Source organism: Haliotis cracherodii, unplaced genomic scaffold, assembly GCF_022045235.1.
Source record: "Haliotis cracherodii isolate W230 unplaced genomic scaffold, xgHalCrac1.p SCAF_13, whole genome shotgun sequence".
NCBI classification, from domain to species: Eukaryota; Metazoa; Mollusca; class Gastropoda; order Lepetellida; family Haliotidae; genus Haliotis; species Haliotis cracherodii.
The window spans coordinates 13,266,277-13,293,743 of NW_027266268.1; the positions used below are offsets into that span (position 1 = coordinate 13,266,277).

Genomic DNA, 27,467 nt, shown 5'->3' on the forward strand with positions numbered 1-27,467 from the left:
CCTCTGACGTGTTTTGTGACACACACATCACACCACACCACACCACACCACACCACACCACACATCACATCACATCACACACCACACCACACCACACCACACCACACCACACCACACCACACCATATAGGTACTTGACCTATACTAGGCAATCCAGGAATATTGGTAATTCGCGGATTACTAGAAGACAGACAGATGGTTTATTAAAGTCTCACCTCGCTACAAATTCTAAAATATTTACAAGGTATAACAATATGAAGGCGTAGCACGAGCCACTCTAAGCAGAGTTATGAGAGACTAAAAGCGTATGACATATAAATACATAAAAAAGATCCTAATAGCCGTAATAAAACTCATCGTAAAAATCATTTGTATAAAGCCCGTGTTCGTTCTAATAAAATTCTGTTGCAGGTTTTGGCAGATGTAAAAATCATTTCTGGTCTGGAAAGTATAAAACCTAGCTTCTGGTTATCACTAAAATCAGGACAGATTGAATTGCACTTTGAAAGGAGGTGGCATCTGTAAGACTGGTACTGTGGGCAGTGTAATAAAACATGTTTTTCATCCTCAATTGTATCTCTGCATACATAACAAGTTCTTTCTTCAATAGGGGTACTGTTGTAACGTCCAGTTTCTATGTGAAGCGGCGCAACTCCGCACCGGAATCTTGAAAGGGCGCTTCTGTGTGACCGCTGAAGCTCACCCAACACATAGGATTCGACTCTATATTCGACTTCGAAAGTGGCGTAGGTTCTCAGCTTATTTCCACCTGTTCCACGTACGCTATTCTTTTGATTGATCAGCTTCATCCAATTTTCTGTGAACTGCTCAAATATCTTTTCCTGAACGGTCCTTGTGCCGTAACATTTGTCATACGTGTAATTAATGTTGTTAAAATGAGATAGTCCAAGTGCATCAAACTTCAGGTGTATTCTAAAAACTTGATTCCGTTTACGTCGCGCCTCCCACCGATAGGTCCAATTGAGAACTTTATGTGCTACACGTCCAGCATCCATTGTGCGTAATCTCATGTAAAGGCGTGATACAGATCCCCACTGTCGCACGACGGGGGGAGTCCACCCCATGTCTCCACCGACAGCGGCGTTGGGCGTGTGTTCCCTTACACCGAGGAAAAACCGCATAGCCCCCGTTCAGAAAGGCTTCGATGCATGACTGTTGTATGTCCCCCATATTCCTGCACCGTACTCTATTACTGACCAAACCATGGAGTCAAATATCTAAGGAAAAGTCTTGTACTGCATACCTCCAAGAGCTTTATATTTAGATATGAGGAGATTCAGGGATCTACTGGCTGAACTGGCTGCTGCTCTGGCCATACGATTATAGTCGAGATGTTCTGTCAAGAGAATGCCCAGATAGTTATAGCAATCGACGATCTCCAAGATCTGACCCCCTCACTTGAAAATACAATTAGTCTTCGTAGTTAAGGAGCTCCTGAAGTGTACGACTTTGGAATTGTCAGTATTCACAGCCATCGAGTTGGTCTGACACCATATACTCAAGCAGTCCAATAGTAGATTTAACTCGGATTCCGACTCCGCAAATAGCACAATATCATCGGCGTATGCAAGTATACCAACAGTCATCTCATCGATAACAACTCCTATGGACGTTTGGATTATGGTAGCGATAAGGTCATTTATGAAAAGGTTGAAAAGTAGCAGTGATAACATGTATCCCTGCTTTAGTCCACATTTTACATCAAACCATGGTGTTGATCTTCCGTTGAGTCTGACAGAATATTGCACGTTCTTGTACAGTGATGTAATAGAGTTAAACATTTTACCTTTTATGTGCACTTCAAGCAGTTTATCCCACATCTTCTGTCTATCCACGCAGTCATACGCCTTTCCGAAGTCTATGAAGGCTGCATATGTTGGCTTCTTAAGCGATTTCCGTTTTTCTATGAGTGAGTGAGTTGGGTTTAACGCTGCTTTTAACAGTATTCAAGTTATATCACGGCGTGTCAGCTTAATGTGGGAGGAAAGCCCGAAGTGATGCAGGTCTCAGACGTTTACCACTTCGGTGAAACCCACGAGCACGGGTATGGTGCTGACAAACCTAGAAACATAATCGGGGTGAACCGGGATTCGAGTGAGTGAGTGAGTATGGTTTTACGCCGCTTTTAGCAATATTCCAGCAATATCACGGCGGGGGACACCACAAATGGGCTTCACACATTGTACCCATGTCGAGAATCGAACCCGGGTCTTCGGCGTGACGAGCGAAAGCTTTAACCACTAGGCTACCTGACCGCCCCAACCGGGATTCGAACCCACAATCATAGGTTTCTGGCAGCGAATCGCGGCGCCTCAGACGACTGGGCCACCCGTGCCCCCCGTGTTTCTACGATAGAAGTTATAGTAGAGATATGCTCCGTTGTTGATCGTCCTTTTCTAAAACCATTCTGGTTATCTTCTAGTATACCATGATCCTCAACGTATGTTTAAAGACGTTTATTCGTAAAGACCTCTGTATGAGAGTGGGTCACTTCGGTCTTCAGTAGAAGCCTTCGGAATAGGGTTGATGATGCCTTTACACCAACTGGCAGGGATACGCCCAGAGTTAAAGCACACTGTGAAGAGTTTGTGAAGATATTTAATACACGTGTCATTACATATAACCTCCGCGGGGACGTTGTCTACACCAAATGCCTTGCCTTTCTTAGCGTGGATTACAGCATACCTTTCTTCTTGAATACAGACAGGCTCACACATCGGTAGTTCATCATTCTCTAGTTCTCGTGGAACATCATATATGAGGGTAGATGCAGACATTGTGTAATGTCACGTGACATTTGCCATACACACAGATATTGTTCCCGCTCCAGTGCCTTTGTACTTTGTATCCGACTCAACGCCTCCACATGTGAGAAAGTTTAAAATGTTAAATTTCTATTAATGCGATTCCTTAATGCGAAGCCATAACCCAAGAAACATGCATCTCCAACTTCACAGTCCTCGCATTGACTTGACGATTCTCGGGGATCATTACATGTGTGTGTTATTGTTGTTGTGAACGGATACCTCGACACAGTGACAGGTTTGGGGCGGAAAAGGGCGGAGTTGAACAGTTTTCAAACAGGTAATTTCATCTGATAGGGTCTTGGAAACAGGAGCAGGAAATACACAGCCTCTCTCATTCGTGACCTTGACTGGAATGCTTATCGATAATGTCTTGAAGCAAATTTGAATTACCTTAGTTATAACATAATGTTGGTATAGGAAGTTACCGCCAGCACACAACTTACTGCCTAGACTAACATCTAGTCTCTGAAATGACCATATTTTACAGGAAAAAGAGTTGTTAAATTATATTTATAAAAATAAAATAAAAAGGAGCAAAGAGACTTTCTCCATTTTCAGAAACTGCATTAATCTAGACTTGCCAAATGTTAGAGATTTGCATGGCCTTCATTGGAGTTATGTGTGTCAGACAACTTACTAGCCCGTGAACACATTGCCTGCTCGTGTTACAGACTGCACGGATCATGCAGATCTGCCGGTTTAGTAAGAGCTTGTCCTTCTGGCCAGGGCTCCATTACACAATGCTATCTTAGTGTTACGTTTGTTTGTTTGTTTGTTGTATAACGCCGCACTGAGCAATATTTAAGCTATATAACAGCGGTCTATAAATAATCGAGTAAATAGACTCGATTATTTATAAGACCGTCATATTTCTTGAATATTGCTGAGTGCGGGGTTAAACAAAAAATAACCGTAAATCATTTTTGAGGGCTATAAATGAAAACGGTATTTTTACAGGAATATACTTTTGTGCTCAATATACAACGAAAGAGCATTTCAAATTTCCAAGAGGTGGATCTTCTGCTTACTTGCCATCTCTTTTGCCTTAATTGCCAATTTCAAAGGACGAGTACCACCCGTTTAGTTAAAACATCAGTAGTATAGGTAATGGGGGTTCTGGACCACTTCCACTGGAGCGGGATTCATATACCTATACTGCTACTACAGGTAGCATTTTTTATGTGTAAATGACTATGCGATTTAATGATAGTCATGATTTGTATTAAACGAAACATCAATATTAATTAATAATGAATAAAATTTACTATAGCCCACGAGGATATTGGAAAGGTGTAGGAGCAATAAAAAAATTAGCCACCGCGGCTAAGGTATCTAAAGATGTGGCCAAGGATTGGTTAAAGAAACAAGCGTTGTGGCAAATATATTTACCGGCACCGCGTTATATACCGAGGAAGAAGTTTGATATTTCTACAAGAATGAAGTTCAACAGGCTGACCTCTTGTTTCTTCCTCACGATAAGGTAAAACGCAAAACGTATAAATACGCTTTAACAGTAGTGGATGTGGCTAGTCGATACAAAGAGGCTGAGCCATTAACCTCGAAAGATTCAACAGAAGTAGCTAATGCACTGAGCCGCATATATAAACGCGGACCACTAAAATGGCCTAAGCTATTTCAAGTAGATCCCGGTCGCGAGTTTATGGGATCGGTAACTAAACTTTTAACAAAGCACGACGTCAAAATCGTCCGTGGTGAAAGAGAGGCCCACCGTAGTCAAGCCATCGTTGAAAGATTTAACCGGACTCTAGCGGAACGTTTGTTTGGCTATCAGTATGGGATCGAAATGAAATCCAAGCGATTGAGATCAACCGAATGGGTGACACGATTATCAGCCGTTGTATCAGCGCTGAATAATGAAGTAACGAGATTAATAGGGAAGAAACCATCCGATGCGATTAAAATGAAATCCGTGACTTCCGAATCTTCAGCACCGAGGAGGGGCAAAGAACAAAAACTTCCGGATAGAGTAAGGGTAAGATATTTATACCAGCCCGGTGAACTCGAAGGAGGCCTACGTCGCGCAACCGATCCCATATGGTCCCTTAAGACGTATAACATTAGTAGATTGGTTACGAAAGAAGGAGAGCCTATTCTTTATTATCTTCAAGATGGACCGGGTAGGGCATTTGTACGAGAAGAGTTGTTCATAGTTCCCGACGGTACGGTATTACCACCATAACCATAAGCATAGGTAGTTACACCATCATTATCAATCCATCTCTTTGTATCTAAGGGGGATAATGATGTCTTGTTCATTCTTAATCCATATATCCTATGATCGTAACTTCTTAAAGAGTTCATCTCGTGTTTGAACGTTCTACCGTTGAATAATGATTCTTTATACTGTTCGTGTTTGATATGCTTTTTTACAACATACTTTTTAACACCCTTGGCTTTTCTTATCTCCCCATTATCGGACTTCTTTATAGAATACATCTTAGGTCTTAATCCTACATACTCCGCTATAGGAGTCCCAGCACATTCATCCTTCATCTTACCTAACACCTTTTTATTTACAACGCTGTGCAGTGGATTATCTTTTGGGTAATCGCTCGTGTCGTACATATCTATTTTTTCTGCCATATCTTTATACACATCCTCGGTTTGTATTTCCATCAATAAAGAATCTGTGTCGGTATATAACACCTCGCATCTATCGCCGTATTGCTTCTTAAGTTCGTTGTAATAAAAGTCATACATTAAGTGTTTAATACTCATACCGACGTAAACCGGTCTGTTGAATTTTATATTACTCTTCTGCATATGCAACGCGGCTAAGTCGTTATCGAATATCTTGCTACTGTTAAAAGCCGGACTGGCTATAAGTTTCCTGAGTCTTTCTTCCTCATTAGATCTGACTAATTTAACATCAACACGCTTCCTTAGATTCTCCATAGTTTTACCGAATACCGAGTTATTCATGAGCTTATACAGATTCTTTTCGAAATCGCTGGTGCCTATCTTTCTTAAATCTGTGTTCAGCCTTATATAGGGCTCCATCCAAGGGCTTTGATCAAACTTAAGAACTCTGTGTATTTTCTTTAGTTTCATACCTAATGATAGATATAACTGGAGATTTCTGTAGTGAACTATATATTTTGTCTTATCCATCAAATTTGGTACGAGTTTTTCTACGTTAGCTAACCTACTATTACCCATCAATGAACGTTGATATTCCGACATCCAGTCTTTATTAACCATTAATCTTTCGGGAGCTAGCAGGTAACTGTTATGGTCTTTATGTAAGGAACTCGGATATTCTAGGTCAACTTCTAGTATGTACCCTTTATTCTCATCATTATTATTGATATCATTGACCCACTCAAAACCACCCGTGGGTAAAGGTTTACTCATAGCCCATCCGTACAAATTGTTAGCGTCGAGATATAATATATGCGTGTCCGGTTTACTCGGATCGTATCCTTCCACTAATTTATTATTAGCCTTAGAATACCTTTTCGCCGCCATCGATATACCCCCTCTTAATCCTTTCTCAATAAACAAGTGCATATCGTAATCTGTGAGTAATTTTAGTTCTACGCCGGTCTTCTTCAACAATGCATCCCACGATAGTCCGGGACTGGAATAGTACCATGCCGGATCCAAGCCGTATTGTTTTAAACACGTCTTTCTAAATATCTCGAATATATCGGCGAGTAACAGTACATCGGTTTTTAAGTACAGATCGTGATAATCACCTAAATTCTTACAACCTAATTTATCCCAGACCTTCAGAGCGTGTTCATAATCGGCATCTGTTATTCTAGATTCCGTTAAGTTACTATAGAATGATTCGAGGGGTGGTAATTCAGTTTCTTCGAATCTGGACCAATCATCCATATATTCGTAAGGATATACACCTTTTCTCAGCAACAAATGACGAGTTATCTTATCGGTATATTGATTTGTTATAGCGAAGTCATCTGGATTGTTCGCTTTAGCTAAATTGTCCAGGGAAGATAACAGAAACTGTACGGAGTCTATGAATCTAAGCCCATTACTTTGCTTTATTCTAGATTTCCCATCCTTGTCCCTATAATGTATAGGTTTAGTCAACGAGAACGAAATGTATTTTTCCATATTGTTGGGAATGCACGTTAAACCGTCGTCGGTCTTTGAGATAGCTTGCATAATGAGATGTGAATCGTATCCTCTAAGGTTATGAAACACAACGGGGATGGGTATTGTTTGAGCATTCATTTTTAGTTTCAAGTTACACTCGTTATGAGCGGCTCCCCGATAATTACCCGTGACGTGACAATGATCTCTTACGGAATCCCCATCCAGGGGTTTATTACAAACGTGACAACTCGTTGACTTCTTGTGGGCCCTCCAATCATCTATCGTCATACGCATGGGTTTCTTACACGATAATTCTTCCCTGATTATTCTCTCTTCATTTTGTAGATATTCTAGGAACTTTCCCGCTGCATCGGGACCTCTGTAAATCACGGGAGTGTTTGTTTTCCCATCATACCTTACAACTATATATCCAAACCCACAAGGAATATGTTCTTGAGTTTTGTAGGTAAAACTACTCTCAGTATTGCGTTCGGTATTTTCTATGGGCTTGATAAGCGCTTCGAAGTCGGCGTAAATTACGTACGGTACTGGCATTTGATTACAATAATGTTCAAATTTTAATATATTTTTTCCCTCTTTAGGCATATCGATCCTGATAGCATTCTGTCCAACACCTCTACAGTCCTCTTTATGCGCGGGGCGGTCGGGTAGCCTAGTGGTTAAAGCGTTCGCTCGTCACGCCGAAGACCCGGGTTCGATTCCCGACATGGGTACAATGTGTGAAGCCCATTTCTGGTGTCCCCCGCCGTGATATTGCTGGAATATTGCTAAAAGCGGCGTAAAACAATACTCAGTCAGTCAGTCAGTCTTTATGCGCTTCTAATAGATCTTGTCTGCTGTACCCATGCAGGCATCTTTCGCAGAAATATTTCTTTTCCTTATGTTTTGTTTGATCGTATAGCACCCTGTTTAAACTCTTTATCCATGTATAATGATATTTTCCATCTTTTTCGATCAGAAATGAATTGATTCTGGGAATATGTTCCGGAGCGGAGCTTATCCTGTGTACAACAATTCCTTTAGAATGTCCGAAAACATTTATAGCTAAATTATTTTGCTTTTCCACTTTATCAATTTGTGATATTGGTGTAGGTTCGTCTATACCATCGAAGTTGAGTCCATCGTTTTGGGGATAGCTAGAAGGTCTATCCGGATGCTTGTCTACGGGGAACAATGCAGATCTTATCATCATTCTTAAACAATCATCGGATTTATTTTTTACGTTAATTATGGCTTTTTTCTTCTTATAATACGGGGGTAAATCTATATAAGATCCACCTTTGAAAGGCATATAATTTGCTATATCTAAATATAAACTATCGATTCTATCCACACCCCAACCCGAACCTCTATTAGTCCAGCGTTCTAAAGTTTCCTGTATTCTCTGAATTGATGTATCTAATGATGCGTTTATAGTATCGGATTCGGTTATAACTTCTTGATTGCTACGGAAATATGGTTCGGTATATTCGACGCTATCGTCTGCGTTACTTTTACTCAATGTCATTTTAATCGTCAGCTGGTATTTTATACTTTGTAAATCATCTAATTCCTCGTTAATTTTACTCGATATGATGGGCTTAATATCGTTAACATCCATGTTGGAATTAATATCCATCTTCCAACCTCTTAGATATTTACCAACGCCGGCGGATGTGGGTACAAATATTAATTCTTGTTGTTGTTGATTATCATTATTATTATGTTGAATATCATCCTCGTCTTGTTCTTGTTGATTATTATCTAGTAAAGCGATCAATTCAGCTCTTCTCATTCGAGAATAACCTCTCAGCCCACTGTTTCTCGCTCGAACTCTGAGTTCTCTAACAGTCTGTGGTGGTTCCAAACCGAGTAAGGTAATCAATTCAGCTTTTCTCATTCGAGAATATCCACGTAGACCACGTTGCTTTGCCATAGCCTTCAACTCTCTGACAAAAACCATTGTGGTTGAATGGTATATGCAAAATGATTCATTTGTCTAATTGGTTGTTTTCATATATCTAAATACGTATCCTCCCCAACCTATTCCTCTCATTGATGTAATCTCTCTTCCTAGCATAAATAATCTGATTCCTGACCCTATCAGCACCGTGTTTCTTACATAAACAATAATGACCTTTGACCCCTATCCCGCATTCAGAACACTTATAGTTTATGTGTCCACGCTTGATGTAATAATTGTGTATACCGCAGTAAACATCAACACAGCGGCGGTTACATAGAGTCGTCTTCCCCATGAGTGTAAACTTGCAGTTATTCATGGTATATACATCTATCATATCATTTGTCTAAATGCAAATCACATCTACACTAGTGTATAGCTGAAAATCAATAGAGCAGATAACCCCATAATAACAAATGCGACCTCTCGGTCTTTCTGAGCCTCTGACGGTGTATAAAACTGACTCATTGTTGGTCTAGGTATTGGGTCGAGTTTTTTCCCATAAACGAGGTAGTATTCGTGCATGGCGGATTCAACATCCTTAAACGTTTGAATTGAATGTCCTTCCTTAATCAGTTGTTCATGAATAAAGTCTAATCTCTTCATTCTCTGCTGCGTTTATTGTAACTGAGCTGCTTGGTATTGTTCTAATGCTTTATTATGTCGTTTACGCTCCTCTTCAACTTCTTTAGCGTTTGATTCCCTCATACTGGAAAATAAATAATTACTCCCTGAAAAAGCTAGAGCATTAACAACAGCTCCACCGACCATCATCGCAATTGATGCCATATGAATATAAATATTCAAATGTTTAATTACTTCATTATGTCTTCCGGGATAAGTCCTTGTTTGATGAGCATATCCTTCGTTGCCATTGCTAATCCAATATCCAGAACCATCATACCTATATCAAATCCATTAAAATCTAGCTTGGGAGGTGTGGCTTTAGTAATCATTTTAGCCATACGGGCATAGCCAATGGCCAAGCCAGTGACCACTGCTGAATGATACGTCGCGTTTACCAACATTTTACCGTCTGTAACTGGAGTAGTCATGCTTCTTATAGCATTATATGAGGACTAACCTCTAATTGAACTTGTTGTTGCATCGGGGGTGACGTTTTCTCTTCTCCGGTCTTATAAAAGAACCATACAGCCGCTATACCAGCAACTCCTACTAGTGCCCATGTTTTAATCGGATTTGAATTATTTATTAATTTTGCTTTGCGCGCCAGCCCTCCCTTTCTTCCTGCAGCTATTTTTTTGGGGTTCTTAGTAACTCTAGCTTGTTTTTGTGTTTGTGGTGGTTCCTCATTCACTTGTGGTTCTGTTTCCGCAATCTGTTGTTCCGTTTCCGCAATCTGTTGTGGTGTCACCTGTTGTGATTGTGGTTCCGCAATCTGTTGTGTCTCCATTTATATTATTAAGTGGGCACGTATGTTTAAATTGACAATACCTAGCCGTTATTAAAGCTGTGGTGAACGGAGCTAAGAACATTCCGAATCTATGATAAAACTCACAGCTCACTGAGCTTATAGCGTGTTCGATGAATGGGTCTTTCTCTAGAGATTCGCATAAATACATGCGATGTTCTGCCGGGATGGGGAGAAACGTACTAGCTACGACTGTGTATAGTTGTAATATAGACGACCCTATCGTTTTAGTCATGGTAGCTCCCAGTCTAGACTCGTAGCGCGTACAGTTTTTTAATCTCTTCGTCGGTCATGTTATCAATTTTTTCGATGGTATAATTTTCTCCCAAATATTGGGAACATTTTCCACCGGCTACCAAAGCCGCGAGTCTTTCTCTATGTTTATCTAAAGATTTATCTACATTTTGATCTACATCAGATTCTTTGAGCATTTGTTCGATGAGTTTGTCGCATTCCATAATGTAATACCTAAGGAGATATTTCAGTCTAACATAATATAATATGACGTATCCAATACATCCCATAATAATGAACTGTTGCGAAAGAATGATGATTTCGAACCACATTTTATGTCATATTAACCGCTAATGTTCAATTTGCTACAATTTTGCTACAATTTTGCTACATTTTGCTATAATTTTGCTACAATTTGCTACATTTTGCTACATTTTGCTAAGCAATTGCATAAGCAGCTGGTTGATCGGTTTTTAATATGAGTTTACAGTGCTTCGTTGCTGCTAACACTTTTCTGACTTTGTCACGTTCACCCTTGGTATAAATGACGTCATTTTCGCGTAAACATTCCTCGAATGAATCTCGATCTTTGCAATGAAACAGCGCTACCCATTTGGTCTGCTCTCTGAGATCTTTCAAGACAGAGTTGTATTTTTGAGTAAGTACCCAAACGCTATGTTGAGTATGCCGACCGGAGAATGCTAAATACGAAAGCATATCTTTCTTTTTTGTTAATTCTTTACTCGCGCTGCAGTCGTCTATTACGAAAAGGGTTGATTCTCCTTTGTATTTTTCGTGACATACTCGGAGACAGTCTTGTAAACGATCGCCCGGATCGACTCTGTGTATTCCGTCGTCATTCATTACCCAATCTCTCGATAAGTATGTTTTATTAACGCTTATAGTCGGGCACAGAATAATAATATGATCGAAAACGTCCCGATAATGACTTTCTAAAATATGTAGAATAAAGGCTGTTTTTCCGCAGCCCGTTTGCCCACATATGATAGCGCAGTGCGGATCTTTAGGTAAAAGATTATCAATAGATTGCTTGCACGAATCTCCCATTTTGTATATTAAGTTGCGCATCCATAATCACGTACAAATATATGTTTAATTTACCAGCTGATTCCCCGAGCTTCGTTATCTGTATGGTGACACCCTCGCTAGCATTTTCTATTCTCCTCCCACTGCCGTGTAATTGGTCATCGTCCGTTGTTCGCATGTCAAGCCATAGCGCGTACTTCGAGGTGAGGTATTCACCCATCGATACACTCCCGAGAGACAGATCTTTCACGACCGCGTTTACTTCCGGGGAACGTTTTATAGAAGGAAGTTTTTTAATCTCATCCCACTGGTGATACGCTAGCATTCCTTGGCTATATAGTTGATTAGGAACGCCCTCGATAGTCAATTCTACTTTTGTAATCTTGGGATTGTAGAACTTCTCGGTATTTCTTTTAAACGCATCTGAGGGGTCCTCGAACAACATTAAAATACCCTTCAACGACCTCGAGGGGACGTTTAGATTGATATTCCACATCATATCTTTTTTGTCCCTCGTGATCTTTCGATGTCGCAGCACGCGATCGTACAAAATGGCTAAACTTCCCGAATACTGGTTACGAATTTGTCTGGCTAATTCAGGATCCGTTATCATATCGTATTCGAGCGAGATATTGTCAATGGAATAGCTAGCTTCTTCAGCAGCTCTGATTACTCTACCGTAGTCGTTAAAAGTGAGTTCGTATTCTAACCTATCGCCTAGGGATGCTTGATAAAAAGGCATGTGGGAATCTAGTAATTCAAAGTCTAGGGGAATATAGAATCGGTTACCTAATGCGTCGGCAACGGCCTGATCTTTTACGACAGTACCATCACCACTAGAAGCATCTACGCGCAGTCTCAATGTGTTCTTATTACAAATACCTTGGTACTGTAAGTTTTCCCGCTCTTTATCCGTTCTCCAGAGATCCATGTAACAATAGTATACATCGCTATCGTCGATACTCAAAACCTCATTACCGCTAATTTTAATTGCGATTTTCTTAACGATAGCACGACCTAAGTTCTGAACGGGCTCCCTGTTAACGTCGGTAGAAGTCAAAACAATCGTAAATGCTAGTCGGACAGTTCCCGGAACTAACACATCGTGTGCGCCGAGATTAGGAAAGCGAACCAGAAGCGTTTGATTCTGATCGATGGTACTAGGATTATTAGTTATAGTTACAGACTGACGAATTGCTTTGACCCCCAATGGATCTCGAAGTCTACGTTGTGGGTTTAACTTGCGTCCGTATTGCGAAGACATTGTTATATTGAAAACATGTACCCTATGTTTAATATAAAAATGACTGATTTTGAACATAATGACTTTGATCTAGATAACATAACTGATACTAGTACCATCGAAGAGGGTACTGATGAAACCAGCTTTATGATCCCAACCGTAAATGATGAACTTTTGAAACCAGCCGTTGATGATTATTACGATGCATTAAAAGATGATAAAAATTATGTTACTCCAATAGGTCGTGAATATTCAAAGTTTATGCTAGATAGTAAAGGAATATTGCGACTGCGTGGCACTCCGGATATTGATCTTATGCATTCTCGTACTCGTAAGCCCCTACCCTTGTCTACTATAGCCGCTAAAAAAGGCATCGGCTTTGTTCGTGATGAATTAGGTTTTGTAGACTACCGACGACTTCCCGCGAAGACTACTAAGGCTCTTCAGACTATGAGGAAAGAACTCGTTAATACAGATGATTTGGAAGCAGCCTCGATGGTGGCCTCGGAAGGACTCGGAGAAATCTTAGATACCTATTACAATAATTCAACGTTACAGGTACCACATTCGGAGTTCAGTATTAGGGAATTACGAGGTCTTGACAAGGCAATGCAAACTATGCGGGGAGAACTCATCAATAATACAGCCAAGCTATCCGAAATCGACAAACATATAGCTCAAGAGAAAACAAAACTCGAACAGGCGGGCGATGAATTCAGTAGACGTCGCGTTGCTGAAAGATTGCGTAACCTAGAAGAGGAAAGATTGGCCCGCCTCGAAGCAGCTTCCAGTAATAGAAAGGCATTTCGTTCGCAAATCAGTCGTATTCGAGAAACTATCGATCAAGTCCTCAACGATGACACTACACTGGCCGATAAAATTAAAACATTGTTCAGAGAACAGGGAATAACAATTGCTAGTATTTTAACCGCATTGGGATTTATTATATCGACTTTGACTCTCTCGTTAACAGGTGGCACAGGTGGAGGCGGATCACCGCCTAACGATAAAAACGGTATAAGAGAGTGGATAAAAAAGCATTTAAAAGCATTAGGTTCAGCACTGGGAAAGCTAGCTGAGAAAGCCGCGGTCGCACTTCCCGGTATAATAGGGAGTGTTGTTTCCTGGCTATTGAATTTATTAGCTAAGACCACCACTTGGCTTAGTCAAAACTTGTGGGGGTTCATCGTAGCAATTGCAGGGCTGTTGTACGTATTCGCTAAGAACTATTTAACCACCAAATCAGTTCGCTAAAGACTATTTAACCAAATCATGAGTAAGCCAACCGAGACTCCACCCACTACAAGCGCTGTTTTTTCATCGATATGTTGTTGATTTTTAGCTGCAATATGCGGTGACACTTGTGCATTAGTAGATGTTTGTGCATTAAAAGATGTTTGCGGCTTGACTATTCCCTTTTCACCCGTGATCGTTTGCGTTATTAATTCGACGTTCATATCTGAATTTATACCTGGTTTTTGTTGATCGGTAGCGATAACAATTTTATTATTATAACCGATCACTTGACCGATCTTAAGTTCCATATTACTCGGAGACATGTATAGTCCCAGCGCATAAACAAAGTCCACTTTGGATTGAGCGTACTGTAATGCATCTTGAAAACGCTTTATAGACGATGGTATGTCAACTGGTGAATTAATGGCGTCCTCCACGTTTGAGACAAACTGTTTTTGCGCATCGAGCGCCGTCCCAGAACCGATAATGGACGTTCGTGTTTGAGATTGCGCTCCGAGAATTGCCCATACATAAGTTCTTATCGATTCATTAACTCATACAAATCCTGGTTTAGTAAAATTATTTTCCGTTTTATCATTAAGGAATTCATTCCAAGCGTTTGCGGTATCGTTCATTTGTATAAATTTTGTAACAATGTAAATTAAACCACTCTTAAAACTCATAATATCCCCTCTCCAATCGTTACTATAAAGTTCCCAGCCTTTATACCAATCACCGGTTTTATGCCAATGATCATATATTCTTGCGTAAAGTTTGCTGGTACTATACAACTTACCAAAATTAACTGGAAGTTTATTAAGTACTCTATATACATAATCGCTTTCTGCTTTGACGGATTTATTTTCCTCTGTGTAAGGAACACCTAGACCATGGTTTGCTCCTTTAATGCGCCAATCTTTACTCGTAGAAACATTAAATTCCTGACAAATACGCTCATACGGTTTTATGCCAATGATCATATATTCTTGCGTAAAGTTTGCTGGTACTATACAACTTACCAAAATTAACTGGAAGTTTATTAAGTACTCTATATACATAATCGCTTTCTGCTTTGACGGATTTATTTTCCTCTGTGTAAGGAACACCTAGACCATGGTTTGCTCCTTTAATGCGCCAATCTTTACTCGTAGAAACATTAAATTCCTGACAAATACGCTCATACGCGGACCTATCATAATTATTATTTGTGGAATTCCACGCTCGATCCTGCGGTAATGGAGCACTAATTTCTTTAAGTATACGTCTAATCTGATAGTACACGTGAAATGACATAACAGACTTATTCAGTTCAAATCCTGAAGCGTAAAGAGATACGCCACATCCCGTTGTGGCACACCATATGGCAAAGTTTAACTGATTCTGCCAAAATTGCATCGGATTGTGAAACCAATCGTGCACCATTTTATCGCTAGTTGTCGTGACTCTGTATTTTTCAAAGATATCGGGGAATTTAACTAAAAATTCAGCACCAGAGGCAGTTACTATAATCGATTGATTAGTAATGTAAGTTGATTTCATATTTAAGTTATGATATAGTATCATTGTATATTTAATATGTATGTTACACTCCCGGGAATAACAAATGGCCAGTCTATTGAACTGCTTCATACAATCGATAACTCGGATGGACAACTCGAAGTAGCTCTATACGATGTAACGTATTACCCGCGGTGGACCAATATAAATGCTACGAGAGGAAATAATGAGATAATAATAACACATGAAAGAGATAGAATTATTACTATACCTGATGGGTATTACAGCGTAAGCTCACTCAATGATGAATTTTTTAAGCCTTATGGAGCTAGTCTCACACAAAATGAGGCGACTAGGAGACTGAAATTATCCCCTGGAATAATGGGTGTAATTCCTTACAGGAACTTAAGAATTACAATTGGATTTGCAACCAATGTTAATATAATAGTCGATTCATCAAATGAGGGAAATACATTACCCGATTTAGTTCCCTATAAAGAGCTGTGCATCCATCTTGATCAAATCAGTACAACGGATAATATTCAACAAGAAAGTCCTTCAACTCTACTCAGAAGTGTTCCAGTGAAAAATGAAAAATACAATAGCGGTAGAACGGAATCTTTCTCGTCATTACAATATAAAAAATTGAAGCGTGGTATTATTTCAGACCTCAAAATTTCTGTATTAGATGTAAAACACCAACCTGTACATATAGGATACTTAAGTGTAACACTCCATATTATAAATAATGGTTGATTCCATATTTAAGTTATGATATAGTATCATTGTATATTTGATATGTATGTTACACTCCTCGGAATAACAAATGGTCAGTCTATTCAACTGCTTCGTACTATCGATAACTCAGATGGACAACTCGAAGTCGCTCTATGCGATGTAACATATTACCCGAGGTGGATCAATATAAGTGCTGCGAAAGAAAATAATGTGATAATTACGATATTCTCACGTAATGTTTATGATGTCATTACTATACCTGATGGGTATTACAGCGTATGCTCACTCAATGATGAATTTTTTAAGCCTAATGGAGCTAGTCTCACACAAAATGAGGCGACTGGGAGACTGAAATTAGCCACTGGAGAAAAAGAGGTAAGTATGTACATTAACTTAGTACTTAAACTTGGATTTCCACTCCTCGATGGACCTATAAACACCAACGTAACAATACATGGAGATACATTACCTGATTTAGTTCCCTATAAAGAGTTGTTCATCCATCTTGATCAAATAAGCACGACGGATAATATTCAACTAGAAAGTCCTTCAACTCTACTCAGAAGTGTTCCATTGAGAAATGAAAAATACAATAGCGGTAGAACGGAATCTTTCTCATCATTACAATATAAAAAATTAAAGCGTGGTATTATTTCAGACCTCAAAATTTCTGTATTAGATGTAAAACACCAACCTGTACATATAGGATACTTAAGTGTAACACTCCATATTATAAATAATGGTTGATGCATCAGGCCCTGGAACGATAAGACAATGTAATACAATTGCGCTTTCTGATCTCGGAGACACGGAAGGATTCGGTAAACCCGGTACCAATGGTAAGTTATACGCTTTACACTTACACGATGTATACAAGCGGAAAGAAGTTACATTCATTGGTAATCTAGAAGATTTAAGCGATGTCGACGTTAGTAGACTCCTTAAAACCACTCTGTACAATATTATTTACAACAGTGAGAATAAATGGACTATGGTTGAAGCAAACATCAAGTGGCTACTGAATATCGTCATTACCCCACCTTATGCGATGATGGGTAAGGGACATAATTTAACTAAGATAATAAATAGTGGCATCGTACTCGCGGCCTATATCCCGTCAAAACGAAAAAGTGTGTTAGTCACTCCCCTGCCAGAAAAACCAGGTCATATGTTATATAGTCGTCCGGCAATCCAAAATGTTAGTTTAAATTTGGTTACAGAATTCGATAATATTAAAGTTAACTTGAGTGCAATACCTAATATTTCTACGCTTATTATTGAAGTCTTGTTCGGAGATGCACCGGTAGATGCCTTCGAAATATTACCAGGTCTATCGATTAAATGGCTCAAGAAACACGAGCGTCAACGTTGCAGTATTATTCATGTCGGTGCATCACCCGTTACATCCCTCGAGGGGGTTCAAATTATTAAAAGTGGTAGTATTTCTCTTTCTAAGATATTCTTGCCGTATAATATACATTTGATAAGGTTGATGTATACTCTCAAAACATTTAAGCAAGACCAATTAAAGACTATCATATATTCGTAATATACACTATGAGTTTATATCCAGCGCTCGATGAAATGATGGAAACTGTTGATGGATTTCGATTACATCAAATAAGCGACATAAAACATCGAATAGAAAAGGATAGGGAGTTGAGACTTGGATTGTATAAAAAGTATCGCAGAGCTGTGAATGCTCTGGACGGAGTTGACACCGCTCTTGTAGTGGCTGGCATGGGACTCGGTGTAGCCGGTGTCGGTTTACTATCAACTATAATCGCCGCGCCTATCGTGCTCGGCATGGAAATAACCGCCGGAGTCTCGGGACTGACAGGAATAGCGATAAAATTCATTTATCATAGGTTGCAAAAGAAAGCATTAAAACACGATAGTATTCGAATACTCGCCGAAGCAAAGTTGAACAGCATTGAGGATCATATTTCGACAGCAATGACCGATTGTAAGATATCCGAGGATGAGTTTCATTTAGTGCTGTCGGAACTCACCAAATACAACGCAGTGAAGCAGGATATTCGATCAAAATCTCGTAAGATCAATGGTATTAGCGAAGACGATAAAAAAAAGTTCATAGAACAGGGGAGGCAACAAGCGCGTCAATTATTCCGTGCCAAAACCAAAGAACTGGTTGGAGATTAAAAATAAATTGCTTACTATCGTGTGATTACATTTAGACAAATGCTTACATAAATATATAATAATGGAAAAAACTATTAAATGGAGAGAATTACCACAAGGTTTTTATTATATCAGTGATGTCAAACCAACCAAATACGGTAATCAATTGTTTCTTATCAATTTACAAAAAGAGTGTAGTTATATAGTCTGGTCTCCTAGTAAAATGAACGAAGAACTTAATAAAAATGTTGAATATCGCTTTATCGATAAAAATAATGAAGAATATTTTTATTACCATTTAGACTCATCTAAAGCAATGATTGGACCCAGGTATTGGTGAGCTGGAGTCAATTTAGTTTAATCTCATGACTATCGTTGAATCGCATAGTCATTTACGCATAAAAAATGCCATCTGTAGTAGCAGTATAGGTATATGAATCCCGCTCCAGTGGAAGTGGTCCAGAACCCCCATTACCTATACTACTACATCAAACCTAAAAAAGGTCAAAACATACGGCCTGAACTACACATCGGTAAGTACATATGAACCTAAATTGTAGATGCATGTAGGTAGCCAAGGGACCAGAAAAATGTGTTTCGTCGAGATTTCTACACAGTTTTCATTTATATGAAACTCGGTAAACGCTTTCAAAGATGGAACACATTTTTCAAAGAATGGCCTCAGACAAGGCTGAAAATATCCTTCTCTTTGGTGAACACATGCTCAACCTCAGTGATCGCACAGGAAATATGGGACGTGATTTCCACGGAGAGCACGTGATAACCATACCACGTACGTTTTCCTCGCTATCTTTCAGTCGATTACTCCAGCTTCGATTTACTGTTATGTTAAGGTCTAAACACCATTCCAGACAACGGTGCTTGTGCATACGACAATCATATATTTTAAAGGTGTAGCTTCTTATGAAACACACACCCAAAGTTAGCTCATATCGAAAAACAAACGCAAATCCGGTCAATTTAGTTTAATCTCATGACTATCGTTAAATCGCATAGTCATTTACGCATAAAAAATGCCATCTGTAGTAGCAGTATAGGTATATGAATCCCGCTCCAGTGGAAGTGGTCCAGAACCCCCATTACCTATACTACTACATCAAACCTAAAAAAGGTCAAAACATACGGCCTGAACTACACATCGGTAAGTACATATGAACCTAAATTGTAGATGCATGTAGGTAGCCAAGGGACCAGAAAAATGTGTTTCGTCGAGATTTCTACACAGTTTTCATTTATATGAAACTCGGTAAACGCTTTCAAAGATGGAACACATTTTTCAAAGAATGGCCTCAGACAAGGCTGAAAATATCCTTCTCTTTGGTGAACACACGCTCAACCTCAGTGATCGCACAGGAAATATGGGACGTGATTTCCACGGAGAGCACGTGATAACCATACCACGTACGTTTTCCTCGCTATCTTTCAGTCGATTACTCCAGCTTCGATTTACTGTTATGTTAAGGTCTAAACACCATTCCAGACAACGGTGCTTGTGCATACGACAATCATATATTTTAAAGGTGTAGCTTCTTATGAAACACACACCCAAAGTTAGTTCATATCGAAAAACAAACGCAAATCCGGTCATAGCACGCATTTCCTAATGTATTTGCCTTTGGTTCAATGGATTAAAATCCGGTTTTGGTCCTGTGAAACAAGAATGTTTCTTGGAAATACGTGCGTTTCCCATAAATATGCGCATTGGGCTATTTCATTTTGTAGTTTAACATACAAGTTAAGTGTTTCTGTCATCTACTGCACCCTGTTTTAATTTGTTCTTAGAGTGAACTGTTTTTAACATTACAATCAACATTATTCCACCTGTATATAATGGCCTATCTCTTTCCAACGCTGAAGTTCCTTCCCCGAACGTGTCATTGTGACATCTAATGGCGCACCTCCCATCAACAGTATGTACCGGTTCGTCAATATTCTTTGGTCACTGACCCTCTAAGCTAACATTAGGGTCCACAGTTTTGACAATTTCAATGCTTAGGATATAGGATATACCTAGGATATACGTTAGAGTCGGGGTCAATTATCAGCAAATCAATGGACTGAGGCCGCCCATGTTGTAAGAAACCACCCAACAAACACACGCCAATATGTCACAAGTAAGCATGACAACAACCTTGTCAGGCACATAACGTTTCCCTCGTTTGTTATTAGTCCCGTCATTGTCTGGTTGCAATAATGCCGATGTGACATAAAATCTTAACTCCCTCACTCACTCAATCTGGCACGGAGCCATCACAGGGTTACAGAGACAAATAGAAGTAGACTTCAGACACGCCACTCCTCTTCGTCACCGCACATCCGCCTCTCCAGCGTTACGTATATATACTGAACCGCAAAAGAAACGTCACCCCAAGTAGCATTGCATGAAAAGTTGTCATTTAATATCTGGGTAATTTTTGTCAAAGTTTCTAAGATTTAACATTACCTTGTCCGGAAAAATGAAATTGATGATAAAAAACCCAAAGCAGATGACAATAAAACCGATCGCCCGAATGCATCACGGCAACGGCCATGGTAACCCGATGCACGTTCCGTGCAAATTGAAATGCTCATGCGTTCCCCCATTTCTTGCCTGATAAAAATCCACCCAGATCGGATAACATTCATTCGTTATTGAATTACTACCACATGCCAAGATTGACCAGAAATTGGCGACACCAAGCCCTTGGACGATTGAAACCGCTCGGCAAGTAGCCAATGCATTTCAAGTCCACGCGAGGACCATATACAGGCTCCAGCAACGGTACCAGGCCACCAACACTACAGATGACCGACCACGCAGTGGAAGACCAAGGGTCACCACCTGACGTCATGGGGACACCAGCGACACATTAGTGCAGACACCGTGCGTCGACGCTTGACGAGCAGACACCTCCACTGTCACAGGCCACACCGAGGACCCATTCTGACACCACGTCGTCGCCGGGACCGTCTTCAGTGGGCAACACAGCACCAGCATTGGCGCCAACATCAGTGGAGAAGAGTCCTCTTCTCAGACGAGAGCCCTTACTGTATATCAACAGCAGATGGCAGAGCTAGAGAGTCTGGCGACACCGTGGGGAACGTTATTCGGATGTTTGTGTTGTTGAGAGAGACTCGTGGGGTGGTCCGAACATCATGGTGTGGGGTGGAATCGGTCTTGCACAGAGGTTCGGCCCTGTGGTCCTCCAGAACATCGGTCCAGGGAAAGGCAATGGTGTCACAGCAGCTCGGTACATTTATCAAGTCTTGAGACCACACGTCATACCTCATTTGGCACGTCGCCGCAACCACGAGTTTCAGGATGATAACACCCGTACCCACACTGCGAAAGCAACAAGAGACTTACTCCAGCAGAATGGCATCAGAACCATGCAGTGGCCTGCCCTCAGTCCCGATTAAAATCCCACTGAGCACCTGCGGGACGAGATTCAAAGACGGCTGAATGACGTCTGACCAAGGTCGACCAAGGCAGCTGAACTGCGTCAGGCGTTCCTCAGAGTGTGGGCTCAAGCGCCAATGGCCTTCATCAACCGCCTCATCCATTCCATGTATCGACGTTGCACGGCAGTCATCAATGCACATGGCGGACACACGAGATACTGATTTGCGATGCCACATGAATGTGCTACGTTAGTGATCGGGAGTTAGATGGTGACGTCACTTTCCTAAACGAAGTTGTGTTGGCGATTAACATGTAATTATTGTAATACAAAACTGATATTTATCAAGTCTTTGAAAGGCATTTAGAAGTAATACACGTAAGGAAGAGAATTTTTGGATGTCAACTTCTTTATTATGAGGATGAAGGTGTAAGCATATACTCAGATACGTTGTGTTCCTCATAATAAAGAAGTTGTGAATACAATAAATACAATGTGTGAAGCCCATTTTTTGTGTCCCCTGCCGTGATATTGCTGGAATATTGCCAAAAGCGGCGTAAAACCAAACTCACTCACAATATATATGAGTGAGTGAGTGAGTTGTGTTTCAGCTTAATGTGGAAGGAAGCCCGAAGTGATGCAGGTCTCAGACGCTTACCTCGAGCACGGGTATGGTGCTGACAAACCTAGAAACATAATCGGGGTGAACCGGGATTCGAACCCATAAGCATAGGTTTCTGGCGTGCCCAAGGGACGCAACTCTGCACAGCACTGGGCCACCCGTGCCCTTTACATGAATCGTAAAGTAGGTGAACAATTTGCCTTTCCATTACTTTGGACCTCACAAGACGTCAATATGCATGCTGCACATACCACATGGTGATTTGATCATACCCATCATTTATCTCCCTTCTTATTAAGGTTGACATAAAATTGGGACTTGAGCAAAAATGAAACATAACTATCAAAACCGTGAAAAAGAAATAAACATTTTAAACATTACAATTATTTAAGATTGTATGATACTGTTGCAATATGCAATAGACAAATGGTGGACATATTAAAAACCAGATTTTATACGCCCTTAACCAAGTGACCTATCCTAACTGAAAGGAAATAGAAATAAACATTTTAACCATTACACTGATGATTTCTGTTTACAAACTGAAAACGTTAGAAGAATAAGTTGAGATGGTAAAAATAATCTCGCCATTATGTTTTTTTTTGTATCTAAGTATATCAACACTGGCAGATAAAGGTTTAAAAGACATTTTGAAGACTGTATCATCAATGATGACCTGCATGCGGAGATGGTCAGCAAAACCCTATTACATACGTTCAGGTGTTTTAAAACAGTATTCAGTGAAGACCTTTGCGGTGATTATTTGAGTGAGTGAGTGAGTTTGGTGTAACGCCGCTTTTAACAGTATTCCAGTTATATCGCGGCGTGTCAGCTTAATGTGAGAGGAAAACCCGAAGTGATGCAGGTCTCAGACGTTTACCACTTCGGTGAAAAACACGAGCACGGGTATGGTGCTGACAAACCTAGAAACATAATCGGGGCGAACCGGGATTCGAACCCACAATCATAGGTTTCTGGCGTGCCCAAGGGACGCAACTCTGCACAGCGAATCGCGGCGCCGTAGACGACTGGGCCACCCGTACCCCCGATTATTTGAGACAATGGGGAATGAAAGAGTGAGTTGGGTTTAACGTCCCTCATGGTGTGTCAGCTTGATGTTGGAGTAAAGTTTAAAGTTATGCAGATCTTAGACGTTTAGTGCTTCAGTGAAACCCGCCAGCTCGAGTTTTATGCTGGCAAACCTTTATCCATAATCAGGGCGAGCCTTGGCTTCGAACCCACGGTCATCAAATTCTGGCTTGCTTAATGCCCCCATTTCACTACGACCACGAATACCCCGAATCACCCCGAATAAGAATTTTTTCATGTTCGTAGATAAATCTCAATCATTTCTTGAAATTCTTAAATGAATCTTATTGGATTCCAAAACATTCGTACAGTTCGCGGCAGTTCGTCGATTCGGCGAGAAAGTTTTTGTTTGTTAAAAGCTTTCGTGGAAGGGTCCCCGAATTGCAATTTCGTGGCTGTATCGTAATCCATTCGTAATTAATTCTTATGTTCCGTAACAGCTTCGTAATCGATTCTTTTGCATTCTTGGCTATTCTTAGCGATTCGTGGCTCCCAAAAATTCTTGTCCTCAACCCGAAAAACATCCCGAAACAGCTACGAATGTCTCGAGTCAACTACGAATCATGTAAGAATTAAGTAAGAACAAAATTTGACATATTCTTAACTTAGTCGAACATGATTCTTACAATTCGTGCATGATCCGTACATGAATCTTGTACTTCGTACGTTTCTTAACCCAATCCTGGCATTCTTCATTTTTTTCAACCCGATTAGCCACGAAAGTTTGCATTCTTGGCCGAATCATCACGAATTTCGAAAGTTTCCGATTCGGGGTGATTCGTGATATTCGTGGTCGTAGTGAAAGGGGGACATAAGGGATGCAAAAGCAAGTTACGGCGACTTATACGACTGGGCCAACTGTGCCCCCGAATATGGGGGTGAGCATGATTTTACGCCGCTTTATGCAATATTCCAATATTAATGTTATCATGTAACACATAACTCCGCTATGCGTAAAGCGTAATTCAGCGCCTTAGGTGACTAAGTCACTCGTGCCCTGTGTCCTGTGAATAGCAAGAGCAATCCACGTTTATGTTTCAGTCTCAGGGTTACCGTTCCCCTGGAAACAACATGGCGTTTAAATGTAAGGTCGTTGGGATATGCCTCGTGGTGATTGTGACGTCACTGGCTGTATTATTGTCCAGGATCCTCCAAACAAACATGACGTCACGAGCAAGCTTTGGACGGAGCGGCGTTCTGGCAAGTGTGCAAGGTTATGAGAGACAGAGTGAGAGTCACGTGTTTTATTAAAACAATTAATATAACATGTTAAATGTAATGCATTCTTATCAAACTGATGTATAGGCACATGGTAAAGACCCGTGAAGATCCGGGTTAGATTTCGTCTTCAGTAACTCATGCTTGCCGTAAGAGGCGACTAACGGGATCGGTTGGTCAGGCGCGCTGATCTGGTTGATGCATGTCATCGCATCCCAATGGTGTAGATCGATGTTCATGATTGTAATCACTGGATTGTCTGGTCCAGATGCGATTATTTACAGACTGCCGTCATATAGCTGGAAAGTTGCCGAGTGCGGCGTTAAACAACAAACAAAACAGAACTGTAAATCTACCTGAGGTATCACAATACCGTCTGTATTTGACCTCATGTTCTTCAGGTAGGTCTATGGCAGAGACACTGCGCAGCGTCCGTCTTCTGTGCTGGGTAATGACGATGCCCAGCAACTTCCAGAAAAAGGCTAGATTGATCAGAGAGACGTGGGGAAAGAGATGTGACGTGCTCCTCTTCTTCAGCTCGGTAGAAAATAAAGCCCTGTCTGTCATTGGTCTCAACGTTTCGGAAGGACGAAGCCATCTCACTGACAAAACTTACCACGCATTCCGCTACGTGTATAAACATTATTTCAACCAGGCTGATTGGTTTCTAAAGGCTGACGATGACACTTATGTAATCGTAGACAATCTCAAGTTCTACCTGTCCAAGTTTGATAAGAATCAGGGACTATATTTCGGAGCTACCTTTTCGAGATTCACACCCCAAGGTTACAACAGCGGAGGTGCCGGTTATGTGCTGAGTAAAGAGGCTTTGAAAAGATTTGGTGAGCGTGGAAGTAATAAGACTGCGTGTCCATTTGAGCGGGGCGTCGAAGACGTGGCAATGGGTCTCTGCATGTTCAACCTGGGGGTCAAGCTTGTCAACACGCTGGATAAGAAGAATAGGACCCGGTTCCACGCCTACAACCCCCTCACCCACATGGAAGCTGGGGATAAATACCTCAACTCTTTTTCAGCGTATGGCTACAGAACTGTGAGTATAGAGTGAGAGAGGGAGTAAGTGTTGAAGCCAGGCTTAGCGATATTCCCACGCTTGTATGGTGGGGGACACCAATATTACACACACACACACATAAATAAAACATGTATTTTATTTTAATTTTAGAAACAGATTTTTATCTAACGTTGATCGTGAATCATTGCTGGTGCTCCCCGTCACTGGTTTGCTTCATCCAAACTCGATTATTTAGCGGCCGCCGTGATATTGATGACCTTTTGCTGACTGCGGCATTAAACAACATTAACTCACTCATGTCTTGTCTGTTGCAGGGAGCGATGAACATTAGTGATCTGCCCCTAACATTTCACTACATACAAGGTCGGAACATGAAGGCTGTGGAGTTCTACCTATATCATGTACGCCATGTTGGAGATGGCGGGACAGTCTTAACTTAATACAATGATCTCTCGGTTTCCTTTTTGTCATCTGTGAGGTCATCCTCTATTGTCCACGGTATTATATTTCATTATATATCCTGGACCCATACCCGAGACTATCGAGGATGTTTTCCATGGATTCATACCCTAAGTTATCGAGCATGCTATCCCTGTACCCATACGCAAGATTATCAATGACGTCCCTGGACCAATACCCTACATTATCGAGGATGATGTCGCCGTACACCTTAGGGCTGGGTAGAGTCAAAATTTTCTACCCGGGTACCCGACCCCCTATTACCCGACGCTACCCGGGTACCCACTGCAGGTCTCAAGAGTTGGGAACAAAATGTCTGATTGGGAATTGTTTTACCACAGCCCTGGCCAAAGCTATTCAGATACATGTATCAAACGACCAGATCATGCGTACACTGAAGTTGACTGAAGCTTAATCTTTACTCAAACATATACAAGTCAAAAGAAATGCGAACATAAGAGACTTGTAGTGTAACCACTGAGCTATAGTAATTTTTTGTATTAAACAATATATCATCAGTATCGAGTATGCTGTCCCTGGATTCAAAGCTTAGTTAATCGAGTATGCTGTCCCTGGATTCATACCATAGATTATCGAGTATACTGTCCCTGGATTCATACCGTAGATTATCGAGTATGCTGCCCCTGTACCCATACCCTAGATTATCGAGTATGCTGTCCCTGGATTCATACCGTAGATTATCGAGTATGCTGCCCCTGTACCCATACCCTAGATTATCGAGTATGCTGTCCCTGGATTCATACTCTAGATTATCGATTATGCTGTCCCTGTGTTCATACCCTAGATCATCGAGTATGCTGTCCCTGGATTGATACCCTAGATTATCGAGGATGATGTCCCTGGATTCATACCCTAGATTATCGAGTATGCTGTCCCTGGATTCATACCCTAGATTATCGAGTATGCTGTCCCTGGATTCATACCGTAGATTATCGAGTATGCTGTCCCTGGATTCATACCCTAGATGATCTAGGATGCTGTCCCTGGATTCATACCCTATAATATCGAAGATTATCGTCAGATAAACAACTGCTGTCCTGGACCCATACGCCACCATAGTTTCGTTTTGAATCCAATTCTATAGACACAACGCCAAATCAAGTTGCTCGAATACCCGGGTTCGGTTGCCATTATGGGTACAATGTGTGAAGCCCATTTCTGGTGTCCCCCGCCGTGATATTG

At 40.8% G+C, this 27,467-nt stretch overlaps 1 protein-coding gene across 2 annotated transcripts in view; it reads left to right on the forward strand.

Moving 5' to 3' along the window:
- Positions 1–26,405, forward strand: part of LOC139459642 (glycoprotein-N-acetylgalactosamine 3-beta-galactosyltransferase 1-B-like) — a 54,273-nt gene extending 27,868 nt beyond the window's left edge. The window contains exons 1-4 of one of the 2 annotated variants that reach the window (XM_071241239.1): positions 2,881–3,104; positions 24,596–24,782; positions 25,174–25,823; positions 26,120–26,405. In XM_071241239.1, the coding sequence (XP_071097340.1) occupies positions 24,626–24,782; positions 25,174–25,823; positions 26,120–26,245 (933 nt within the window). In that variant the 5' untranslated portion in view covers positions 2,881–3,104; positions 24,596–24,625 and the 3' untranslated portion in view covers positions 26,246–26,405. Of the gene's footprint in view, positions 1–2,880; positions 3,105–24,595; positions 24,783–25,173; positions 25,824–26,119 lie in introns of those variants that run through there. The other variant, XM_071241238.1, reaches the window with a different exon arrangement.
- The last annotated feature ends 1,062 nt before the right edge of the window (positions 26,406–27,467 follow it).